Source organism: Agelaius tricolor, unplaced genomic scaffold (assembly GCF_023055355.1).
Source record: "Agelaius tricolor isolate 1412-34295 unplaced genomic scaffold, bAgeTri1.0.p SCAF_12, whole genome shotgun sequence".
NCBI classification, from domain to species: Eukaryota; Metazoa; Chordata; class Aves; order Passeriformes; family Icteridae; genus Agelaius; species Agelaius tricolor.
Genome location: NW_027269272.1, coordinates 22477541 through 22490260, shown reverse-complemented (window position 1 = coordinate 22490260; position 12720 = coordinate 22477541). Strand labels below are relative to the sequence as shown.

Sequence of the window (12720 nt, the reverse complement as noted above, 5' to 3'; positions counted from 1 at the left end):
AGGAAAAAGCTGATGTTGGAAGGGTTGCATGGACTGAAAGCTGAATATTGATCAGCATCTGCAGGGGAGAACTTGCTGAGGGGGGCCTTAGCAAGTTAGGAATGATCCTGTTGTGCCTCTCCTCCAGGAGATTGCTGCAGCATGTAGAGATGCTCAGAGCTAATTGAGCAGTACTTTATCCCTCAAGCTGCCTCAGGATTTCTCTAAGACTCCTCACTCAGTGGTCAGATCTAATATCTTTACTTCCTAAAATACCTTACCAATGAATAATCCCACTGCAGTGCTGGGCTCACGTGTGGGTTAACATGCTCCATGACACAAGTGACTGTGCCAGAATTTGGCACTTATTGATTGCTCTGCAACCAAAAGTCTTGTTAAAGTAGCAGGATGTATCTCTGATTTAAGTACCATAGCTTTTTTCTTTCCCCTAAGACTTGCAAAGACACCAATTAATTGTTTCTTACCTTGATTTTATGCTGATTCTCTACACAGGACTCATCTACACTATGAGATGGCATCAAGGGCCAGAGCAGAGGCAGACCAGCTCCTTCTGTATTCTCCTTCCTGGACTAATCTATGATGTTGAGTTGTTGGGATGGATGCCAAATCTCTCAGTTACGTTTTAATTAATTCACAAAGAGGCAAAAGTTTGAGGGGAGAAGAAATTAACATATAAAACATGGAGGTTTCAAGTATTTTCACATTAGAGGTATTTTCTGAGGCCACATTCACACTGTCCACCCACCTGGATTGACAGAAACCCCAGCCCTTCCCTCCATGGCCAAACCTGCAGCAGGTCCCTCTGAGCCAGCCCTGCTCTGTGGGCAGTGGCCTTGGCAATATTCACAACATGAAGATTGAATAGTGTAAGCATGGCCCAGAGAATCTGAAAGAACATTATGAAATGGAATGATCTATGTTGCAGAAGGTCAAATAACAGTTTTCTGTAGCTGTGAAACTATTTCAAGAGATTATTAAAAACTGCAGTTTTCTCAGACACATAATGGTTCATGTGCTGCTCCCAAAAGGCCTTCCACACACTTCCAACCTTCATCAACAGTCAAAACGAATGTATCTTTTGTTGTCTTGATTAAAGCCTTCCATTTGCTTCCTCTGGGACTCTGAAAGGGCCCATCTTTGCATGGCCAGCTCTGCCAAGGCTGGCAGCTGTGTCAGTGCTGCCAACAACTCCCCAAACCATGGCCCACAGTCCCGGCAGGCTGATGGACTGAGGCTCACATCCAGCTCTGAGAGTTCCTTAAATGCTCCTAAACCTTGGCAGAAAACAGCCCAGCCTTCATCAGAGATGGTGTTGTTATAACTCAAATCCAGCTTCTGCAATCTGGCCAAGTGGCCATCTTGCCTCAGGGATGCTGTGAGAGATGACAGACACAAACACAATTAATAAATCCTGGTAACTGCTTTAAAGCTTCTCAGAATAGGGAATTGTATTTTAATACCTCATTTCAGCAGTCAAACAGCAAGATTTAACTCCTCAGCAACATAAAACCACTTGCTGCTGATCTGAGAAAGACAGTTTTATAACAGCTGAAGGAGTTTACAACATTTAAAGCACAGGCAGTTCAAAAGGAACAAAGTACTGAGTTAAAAGTGCGTGGTAACCTGAAAACCTTGGAGTCAGATGGAAGGAGGTTACATCAAGTGCCAATTGTAAGAGGCAGACAGGCTTTACAGGGAGATTTAGAAAGAGGAAAGCAAAACTAGGTGACTGACTACAACAGCCACCTCTCACTGTGGAAGGGCCAAATATACCCTTAAAGGGTTCTTTAACACATGATTGGCAAAGGAGACACCCATCAAGGGTGATGGTTTTTGAAGTCAAAAGTATTTGGGCTTCACTTCACCAAATTTTACATTCCAGGGCCTTACAGTTGTCACACAGCTATTGCCAATGTCAGACACAAACCCCTGAGTCAGGTCCACAGACTCAGAAGGAAGAGTATAAAATTAGCAAGTTTTTAAAAGGATCCTAGAATTTATTCCTTTATAGGTTCCCATTTTCCAGTATTTCTTAGCAGCTGCTAAGAGGTGGGTGAAAACATTTCTGGTTTAATTCTTCCCCAGTAGTCTGACTCCAGAAACCCACCTAATGACTGGGAGTTGGTAGTGTCTGTATTCCTGGCTGTCAGCACAGATATTTTCTCTAAAGAACTGAGCCATAAAACAGCATCTGAGCAAAATAAAACTCCTCAGATGCAGCTTTAAATATTTGATATAAAAAACAGATGCAAACCCTACATTTTCTAAGTTATGCTGCTTTTTTTTTTTTCATAGATAGAAGTGCTTAAATATTCTTTGCATTTTAGCCTTTTCAGCTTTTCCATTGGGTATGTCCAGGACACACAGAAAAATGAAAGCCCTTAGTGGGAAAAATACTCCTGTATTTTCCATGTTTTCATTTGATTTATGCAAAAACATGCTTAGCCCATGGAACAAGCCCCTTCTGAATTGTGGTCTAAACACCCTAGCTCCTTGAGTGCTAGTAAATACCATGTTATACTTACTTAGAAGTGCCAAATCTTCAGCCACCAGGTTACAGCTGCTCAGTCTTAACACTCGAATCTCCGTTGCAAGATTTAGTGCTCCCAAAAGCAGCTTTAGGTTCCCACCAACGCACTTATTCCAAGAAAGGTCTAATATCTCCAGTTCAGGAAGGTGAAGGGCAGCCTCAGCTGAAAAGATTAAGACCAGCAACTTCTGCTTACTAAGAGAAAACAACATGGCCTCAACAGACACCTCACCTGCAATTCACCCGTAAGTAAGATCCTAACGGCCTGAATGTTTGTGCTTAAAATGAATTCTTTTATCTCAATAAAAGTCAGACAAAAGAAAATAAGAAGGCTCTGCCTATAGAATCTATCAGGACTCTATGGAGAGGGGGTTTTGTCTTTCTATTCACATTATTGCCTTGGCCTTGTTGCACTGAATTAATTTAATTCAACAGCTTGCTTTTAAACCATTTAATATCAATTTAAAGACAGCAATTCTTTTTGCTGTGAACTCACTGTTTAAGGTGAGACGCTTTGTATCTTTTGACAGTTCTGATTTCCATGGTGTCCCTCTTACATAACTGCAGTGATATAAACATAATACTCTTTCTGCAAGGACCTCTGACCAGCTTAGCTTGCTACTGCTTCTGCTGGAGGCAGTCAAGTCTTACTCCAGGTTTAATGTCACGAGTACACAGTATGAAATACAAGTGCACAAGACACAGTAACTGAGAGATCCCTCTGTACTAAGATTTCATGTGCCATATGGAACACCTATCAAAGGCCACTAATCCAGAGATTTGCAATAAGTAGGTAAAAGAGGCTGAATTTACATATCCTGTGTTAGATTGGACTTTTCTTCACAGCTGTGCAATATCTTTTCCACCCCTGCAGTCATTTCCTCCACTGCCCCATGCTGAACTCTACCCCAGAAAGTTTCTACTGAAATTTTCACCTGCAGCAGGGTTAAATACTCTCAGTCAAAACTTCACCACACTGAGTGAAGTGTTACATCCAAACTATGATTACAGCATAATACAAAATCATGTTTTTCTTTTTCTCCAAAATTAAGGGGTATATAAAAGCTCACTATCAGACAAAGCAATAAAAGAACTTCATCCCCTCAGGTATAGTAGAGGAAGTCATACAATTCTCTTCCCTTGCAAACTGGTCCCACAAAGCAGTGGTTTCATCACAGGCTTTTTCACTCAGGACCTGAGGTATAAGGTAACCGTGATCCTTGGAGTTCAGCCAAAGGAGAAGGGAATGCTTTGTCCTACAGGGATACACAGAGAATGGGCACACTTTAAAGAAACATTCCTACCTAGTGATGAAAGTGACTCTTCACCTAAGCCACAATTGCTGATGGTCACAGATCTCAGCTTTGGTAAAAACCTGAGCCTGCCCAGAAGAGGATCTGATGAGAGTCCTACATTTTTATTCGAGGATAAATTCAGCTCTTGAAGATTGGAGAGTAAAGGTATCACCTGGGCTACAAAAACATGAAATATTTATTAGATAGTCACTGATCCATAACAAATGTGTAGTTGCATAGCCTGACATAATTGTTGTGTAGCCTGACATAATTTCTTTTCTTTATAAATCAATCCAAAAGTCAAGGCCAGCCAAGTTTTTACACCCAAATTCATGGTGAGTAATGTTTTAGACCATAAATAGCCCTGTCATTTTCAGTAAAACTGTTTCAGCAGTTAAGTATTCCATACTATACGGAAGGTTGTTAGAAGATGGCTTTCTGAAAATTTTTTGGGTGAAGTAGGGAATTTCCAAATGTCTTCATTGCTAAGTGAAACTTCTTTGTCTTAATGTTATTTTTCTCTATTATAAAATAAATTAAAAATAAATCACAATTGATATTACTAATACTGATTATTTCCTAAAGCTTCACTGTCATCATCATCAAATCTTCAAGTTACCTTCTTTGTCATGGAAAATAGGATGTGGGCAATATAGGCTTTGAGTCATGGGATTTTTTGTTAAGAGTAGAAACAAAGTTATGATAACGGAGAGAGAGAGATAAACCTTCTCACAAATTGATTGGGAAATGCCTTTTTCTTCATAGTAGTGTTTATAGTTGCATCAACTCAACCTGGAGAAAGCACACAGCAGCAGCAATGCAACATCTCCTAAAATCACCCTCTTCTTGGTGTGCAGCTCACCAGTGGGTTTTAGGCAGTTATATTTCCATGCACATACCCACCATGGATCCATCCAACTTATACCCTTGGGGACTCTGCCCCTGGATATTTCCTAAATTACTGATTATCAAAAAAAAAAGCAGTGTTTGGCGGCAGTTCCCACATTCCCACTGTGGGTCTGAATCATGGCAGATTCAGGTTCTTAGTTCCACATGGGATCAGACACTCTGAGATTTCCTTTTGTTCAGCAAAAAAACCATTCCATATTGACAAAGAAAGCTCTCCCCCACACTGCATTTTCAGAGCTGCCTAATGAAAAAAGCACTGAGCTCAGCTCTTCTGCTGGGCAGAATCTTTTATGTCTTTGAGATATTTTCAGAAGACAAAACCAAGATTCTTAATAAATTTCCTCAACATGTCCTTACACAAAACAGTCATGTCCTCTTCTGTGATACAGCACTGGTGAAGATCAAGGACTTCCAGATTTTTCAAGCTGGCCAAGTGAGTTGTTGAGGCTTTAAAGCCACCACCAATCTCTCTGTTACATGAGATGTCTAATTTCCTTAGCTCTGCAAGGTGCTGTAAAGCAGTGTCTGAAATGCAAAAGGGAACAGGCTGGTCACTGTCTGCCACAACAGCCAGGTCAGGGCTTTGGCATTTATTTACTTCAACGTCAAAGTTTGCACAAGGTATTGCAGGCAAAGCTCCTGGGCTAAGCTGCAGTGTATAATCACAGCAGACATTCAGTAATGCAGCAAAGCCTCCCTGTCCATGCAGCTCCATTCTTCTCTGGGAGAGCAGGTGAAGGTGAGGCCAGCTCATCCCCTACATCCAGTCAGTCCTCAGCCTTTTGCAGAAATTACTGCTGGATGTTCTCATTAATGCCAGGTGTTTTGCCACATCCACCAGGGAGAGACACAGATAACAAGACCATTTCATGTGGCTTCACTGGACACTTTAAGTGGTAATGGTGAATTTGGATTTCCTTTGGAAAGCAGGATTAGCTTGTTAAAAGTTAGCTGTTCTGTCTGTGTCCTTGTCTATGTTCTGTCTGGGGAAAGAGGAAGCACATCCAGGGAGCCACAGCTCCAGATGTGTCTCAGATAAATGGTGTGGAGGGTGACTCTCCCCAATGACTTTCACAAGCTTGAGCTCAGGGGAGATAAATTCAGCTCCTGCTGAAAGGCCCTGTAGTCTTTTACCAATCCTCCAAGAGCAAATCATGATTGCCCATTAATACTGCCAAACCATCAGCAAAATCCCACCTCATTGCCTTTCTTAAATGGTTTTCAGATGTACAATATATTCAGAATGAAAGTTTTCTGAAGGTAAAGTCTAACCTAAGCCCTGGAGGCTGTCTTGCTTTAATCCACACATGTGCAAGTTTAACTCTTTCAAGCCTGGCACATTTCTCAGATCCTGAGCAATAAGCTTCATGCTGCAGCCAATGTTTTTGTTGATAGAGATATCTAATACTTCGAGGTTTGGGATCACATTTAGAAGTTCAGCTGGGAAAAAAAAAAGAAAAGAAAAGAAAACAAGAATTGGTAATTGTCTGGAATACATACAAGATGAACCCTAGAAAAATACAGCACCATGATAAACAGGAAGACGTGGCCAGGGTTTGCCTGTCAGTGTGGTTTAGACTTGCTAAGTTCCTGTTCTACCTAAACAACACTGTAAATAAAGACTGGGTAGGAATCATAAAAATCTGTGAAAAACATTTATAAAAATAAAAATGGAAAAAATACAGGGATTGTTAGAAAAATACAGAGGAATAAAAAGCAGAAATACAAACAGAAATAAAATTTTCTAATGAAAATACATAAGAATGTCTGTTACATATGGGGCTCCTCCTGCAGTGGAGATGAGAGTCATGGAGCTTCTCTTTACTGAGTAAACACCTTTTAAAACATACAATGAGATAAAAAGACCACACAGGATTAAGCTGCTATGGTGAGAGGACAGAATGGTCAGTGGTTGCCAACTCAGCCTAAATTCCCAATCCTCAGACCTTCTTTCCAATCCCATGGCTAATTACATATTCAGCTGCTTAATTTTGAGCAATTAGTGTTGGAAATTCTGGCACACATTTTTTGCTGAAGGTCTCAAAAGATCCAGAAACCCTGGACCACTGAGGCAGCCAGACTGTGGTTTAGGTCTTCTCAACCCTCTCTCATATGATTAGAGAGAACAACTTTCTTCTTTGGAAGCAAGTGCACTAAGTCCCCACATCATAAACACTGTTACAACGCAGAGCTTGAAATAAATTAACTTTTCACTGATACTGAGCTCAGTACAGCCATTATCTAAGTCAAATAAGTTTAATTTTTGTGAAGCCAGCCTCAGCCCAGCTCCATGGACACACATACCAAGGGATTCTCCATCCTTTGCTGTCAGGTTACAGTCCGTCATTTTCAGACATTTTAATTTGCATCCTTCCTGAAGTTTTTTTGTCAGCAGTGATAGTTTACCACCAATGTTATTGTTCCATGATAAATCCAGTTCTTCAAGCTGAGAAACAATTTCAAATGCCTCTCCTACAACAGAAGTCTAGAATGAGTCATTCTATGTATCAATTTCAGTGCAAACAAAATACAGGTTTGGAATATATTAAAGAGGAAGGTTAGCTACTTAATACTCAAGTTACTTTATGATTAATATCTTGCCAGGAAAATTGTTAAATAAATGAATTATTGCTTCTGCAGCAATGTTGTATAAAATCTCACATTGTCTAAGGAGCAACATAGATCACAAGTCATTGTCACAGTGCACACAAACCTGAAATTTATTCAGGTTCCCAAACCCTCCTCAGGCTGTTTGGCCTGTGCTGGGACCAGAAAGTCCAGTCTAGAGGGAAATCAGTACAAGTGACAAGTCTGAATTTACTGTCCTGCAGAGTTCTGCTCTGTTTTATCTGGCAGATTTCCAGCATCCTCTGTACTGCATCCACAGGTCATTTTGGAAGGAATGAAAGAATTCCTCTCACAACTATTTCTGAAACATGAAAGTTTCATTTCTGACAGGAATTTCTGAATCATTTCATAAGAAGCCAAGATGAGCACTGTTTTGACTCAAACTAACTTTTCCATAATTTCAAGGCAGACAGAACTGACTTTTACTACATTCAGAAAAATCAGTGTTTTCAAGGCTTGGCACACCTGTCAGTGTGAACTGTGTTAGTGCTTATTTGAAATACTGACATCTCACTGTAAAATACAGCTTCCTAACTTCCTTTGTAGAGGAGGGAGGCAGAGCATATTTGCATAAACTCATTCCCAAGAAAGATCAATTAATCAGACCATATGCAAATGGAATTTCAAAGTGTCATACACATTTTTTTGATCCAAAGTCTAATAATTGAGAATTGTATTTTAATAGTAACATCCTTTCATGTCTGTGTGGTTTTCATAATTAATTTTTCACAAAAGATTTATAATAGAAAGATAATTACTTCCATAAGTGAATATCCGTGTTTGAGAGGAAAGGCCACATTTTAATTCTTATTTTTGCATTTACTTTAAATTATTGCCTCAGTGTTGAATACTGAGCAATGCTCTACAGTTGAGAAGTGCAGCATTGCCTGTTCCTGTTTGACATGAGGACCATAGATTTCCAGACACATTTTCCTCCCAGAAGATAAATAAAGGAATATAACTCCAGGAATTGTTTCCTATCACCTTTCACAGTCAAGCTCTGAGCAACTACATAGAATAGGTTGATATTATGGTTATATTTCAGACATTGATTTCTAAGCAGGATATGCTGAGTCCACAAGAGGCCACATTTCTGCAGAGAGATGTGGACAAGGTCACACAGCCAGGATTGGCCTAAATACACAAGTTGTTTTCAAAATCACAGGCAAAATCAATGCAAACTGACTGTTGCTATTCCACGTGTCAAGGGCATCACATTTTGTCTGGAAATTCAAGTTCTGTGATCAATTTTCTGTCTGTCCCAGCAGAAGCTAAACTGAACTGGGAAGGAAACAGCATTGAAGAACCTGGCAGAAAGAATCAATTGCAAAAATAACCAATAAAATTCAGAAGGAGAAAAAGAACACCAATGAACAAAAACCAAATCTATGAGAAGGGTTTGGAAAAGAATGAAATAAATTTGAAAAAATAATTGAAAATTAAATACAGATTTCCAACTCATTGGAAACAGAACAGTTATTTTCACCAGCTTTTGTAGAGATGCTTATTTCCTCCCCAGGAGATTGCATGACTCACTTTTGATCTACCACCATATATGTAATTTTATTTCTGAACCTTTCCTGGAAAAGGCTTGGATATGAATGACATAAACAAAGCCCAGCTTTATAACTCAGACCCATTTTAGAACTTTCAAAATAAGCAATGACTTTTATAATTTCTAATTGATTGTGTTTGTCCTTCTTTTAAATACAAACCACAGATCTACTCCAAAGTAAACTCCAGGCCCAGAGGTGACTCCATGCCAGAAACTGACTGTGCAACACCACCTTAAAAACCTTTCTACCTCACACTTTGCAGAAAGCAGGGTGCAGGCACTCCAAGCAAAGAAGTAAGCAGAGGAATAAATTTCTCCCAGAGTTGAAAAAACACCAAATCATAAAGCTCTGAGGCAGCACTTCTGGTTTTAAGTCTTCTCCCAAAGGACCATTGGGGTTTTCATGATGAGCACTCACCTGTCCTGCAGCTCCAAGACCTAAGCTGACCCTATTGTGATTGACTCTGCTTCTAGGCAAAAAAAAAAATGCAATCCAAATTAAAAATATTCTTTCCTGCAGATAGGACTGGATTCTCTTCCCTTCTGAGTATGAAAGCTTCACACCCTGAGGAATGAACTCTGCAGTTACCTAAAGGTGTAAGGTCACCCATAAGCCCAAGTTCTACTGTTTCACAGCAGGAGTTTACTTTGCCCAGTGTGGAAGCAGCAGGAGTAGGATGTAGGAAGAGATGAGATGGATTACATTAGCCCCAAGCTGTCTGGAAGTAAATGTAAATGCAATCCTGTACCTAAGGAGATGACATCCTCAGCTGTCAGCCTGCAGTTGTTAAGTCGGAGGACTTTTAACAGGCTCACGTGCTGAAGATGGACAGTGAGAGCTTTCAAGGTCCCTCCAACACCACCATTCCAGGCCAGGCTGAGCTCTTCCAGCTCTGGGAGAAATGGCAGTAAAGAAGCTGTAAGGAAAGAAAAGAAAAAGGTTTTCTGTTTGCACACCCTGGATATCACTACATCTTAATATTGAGATGTTTTCTACAACCAATACAGAATTATAAAGCCATGACAATTTGTACCTCACTTTTCTTATCTGTAGCTTGAGTGTAAGGACAATAATCTGCATCACAGACCTGCATGATTTCTATATTTATATGTATTACATAATTGACATAATTTATTAATTAATATTTCTCAGGGACCTGGGACCATTAGATGAAATGTTAAAATGGCCTGTATAAAAGAAAGAGAAGGGAAAAGAGGAGAGGCAATAATAGAACAGGCAAAAAAAATTAAAGAAATACATGAAGTGATTAGTTGAATAAAATGTGCATTTACCCAACTCTGTTATATCTGCTGCACTCAGTGCACAATTATTTAGATCCAGATTCTTGCTGCTGGGTTTCTTCCCCAGTTTCTCCATGAACTGGTTAAATCTCTGCTCACCAGATGGTGACTCTGCTTCAGAAGTGAGATGTGAAAGTCCATCTGAGCAACAAAGAAATAGGGCCCTGGTTACCTCTGCTAATAAACACAAGGTGTAAAACCTGCCTGAGGCTGCCAGGTGAAGACTTTAGGAAATGAATTAAATCTGACAATGAAGCAGGCTCTATTTTTCATCAATGTGGACCAACAACCTGACTGATAAGATCATTATAGATCAAATCAATACAAAAGTCCTCCTGCATTTTCATACAACATCTGTGTAAGGTAGTTCCTGCTTTTCTGAGCTTTGCAAAGCAAAAAAATACAGCAAATAGCAATCCACTCTCAGTAGCTGCCCTCTTATCATTTCCCCAAACTGACCCAGACCCCTTAGGACAAAGGACGGGGTTCGAGGCTTCACCTTCCATCTCCTTTTGAAAAATAGTTCAATTTTCTCTGGAGTGGATGTAAAGAGTATCCTTGTGTGTGCAAAATAACATCCATGAGGGATTCCCATTCCCTTCCTCTCCTCCTGCCCAGTGCCAAGTGATAGGAAACATCTGCTCCTGCTGTCTTTAGACTGCTTTAGCAGGACAGCAGGACACTGACCCATCTTAAATACAACAGGCCAAGCTACTGCTCAAAGCTTGGCTCTGAATCCAAATAAGCTCTGGAACTAAGGAGCTGACTTCAGCACTGACTCTTACACTGCAGACCAAGAGAGAAGTCACCCAAAAGCTTTACCCTTCCTCAGCAATGTGGATCTAACTCCTTGGTTAGCACCTATCAAATCAGAGGGTGCATCTTTGATAATGTTCCAATCAGAAGTAAACCCTGGCTAGAGGATAAACTGTAGGCAGCAAATACAGGACTTTGGCTAGCAAGAAAACAGCTGATTTTCTATGAAATTAAAATATTTACACATACACATGTGTTTCATTATTGTACCAGCATTACCTTCTACAGAGGGATCTTGCTTTTCACTCTGATCATCACTTCCATCATTGCTTATTTCTGTTTCTTCAATTTCCCTTCTGTCCTTGCCTTCAGATTTCCCAAAGTCAAAGCCTTTGAAGAACTGTTTGATGGCTGAAGGCTGCTCTTTCCTTTTTTCAGGAGCACATTTCTTTCCTTGGAACTGTTTTATAACAAAATCAAATGGGGAACTCTTCAGGTTGTCCTCTTCATGTCTGTCCTGGCAGTTCTGGTCATCTTTCAGGGGATCAGCAGACAGAATAAGTGTGAATTAGAATTAGAATTTAGTAATGTTTACTCTTGCTTACCTTTTTTCATAATGGCAGATGCACTGAGAATTTGCCACCGTTCCTCCACCCAACCATGTATCATAGCCATGACACAAGTGTTAAAGAGCAGAGCACTTACAATCACAAAAAGCTGAGGTAATGTTTAAAATCTGGCATTAACTGTTGTCACAGTTATATTCCTTAGAAATACAAAAATGTACCTTGAAATACAAGCCAATGTACCTTGATGTACATGCACTCTTACTGAGCTGTAGAGCAATCCTGCTTTCCCTGGCTGTGATTTCCTTCTGTAGAGAGACATTATTTTAAACAAAGAACATACCTGTCTTTTCCATGGGTACACCTGCGGTTCCCTTTCACACTTTTCAGTTTTTACAGCACTTTCAGGCTTTGTGGGATAGGTGAGCCATGGCATGCAAACAAAACCTCACTCATTTCCTTAACAGGAACTTTCCATGCAGTTTTCTCTCACACGTTTCTGTCTTCATCAGTTTGACAGCAGCAGCTCTGCACAAGTGGTTTGTTGGCTCTTTCCTGATGCCTCTATTCCTCTGTACTCTACCCCAAAGTCTGCCGGTCTTGGGGCTGACAAGTCCATTTAAATGCTCCGATCATGTCCCAGCTTCGATCGCTCTCAAGGCAGAAATCAGGAAGTGGCAGCAAAATCTTCGCTACTGCTCACAAACCACTGCATGCCCCCGAGACAGCTGTTGTTAGGAGAGGCTGAGTCACCGCAGAGATCAGATTACAGGAGTACCTGAAGAAAAGCTCTTTGTTTTCCCACCCCTTTTGTCCATACTGGTCAGCAAAGTGCTGGAGGCACAGCTCAGTCAGAAAAAGGGAGGACGGACACTCCTGATCATTTTAGGAGACACAAGAAAAGTCACAACCATCTTCTGGGCAACACCACGGTACAACATTACAGTGCAATCATTGGACACACCTTTTGTATACTTCAAACTCTACTACTTTTTTTTTTTTTTTTTTTTTTTGTCTGTCTGTCCTAAATTCTGATTTCCTCAATGGCGAACATCACAATTTCTGTTTTTACCTTACTCACGGCCATTTCTGCTGAATCTCTTTAGCCTTGATAATCTTTTTCAGTCTATGGGGTCTTGCCTTTGCAGGCTAAACCAGGCAAACCCTTCTCCCCTCCTG

General features: G+C 40.4%; 1 protein-coding gene across 1 annotated transcript; it reads right to left on the bottom strand.

Annotated features, from left to right (window-relative positions):
* Positions 1–539: 539 nt before the first annotated feature.
* Positions 540–11897, bottom strand: LRRC31 (leucine rich repeat containing 31). Its single transcript, XM_071437064.1, has 10 exons — positions 11885–11897; positions 11246–11509; positions 10211–10360; positions 9667–9834; positions 7039–7206; positions 6007–6174; positions 5092–5259; positions 3835–4002; positions 2526–2693; positions 540–1373 (listed from the first exon to the last, which is right to left on the bottom strand). The coding sequence occupies exons 1-10, from the start codon at positions 11895–11897 to the stop codon at positions 1054–1056; spliced, it is 1755 nt and encodes a 584-aa protein (XP_071293165.1). The 3' UTR covers positions 540–1053.
* Positions 11898–12720: the final 823 nt, after the last annotated feature.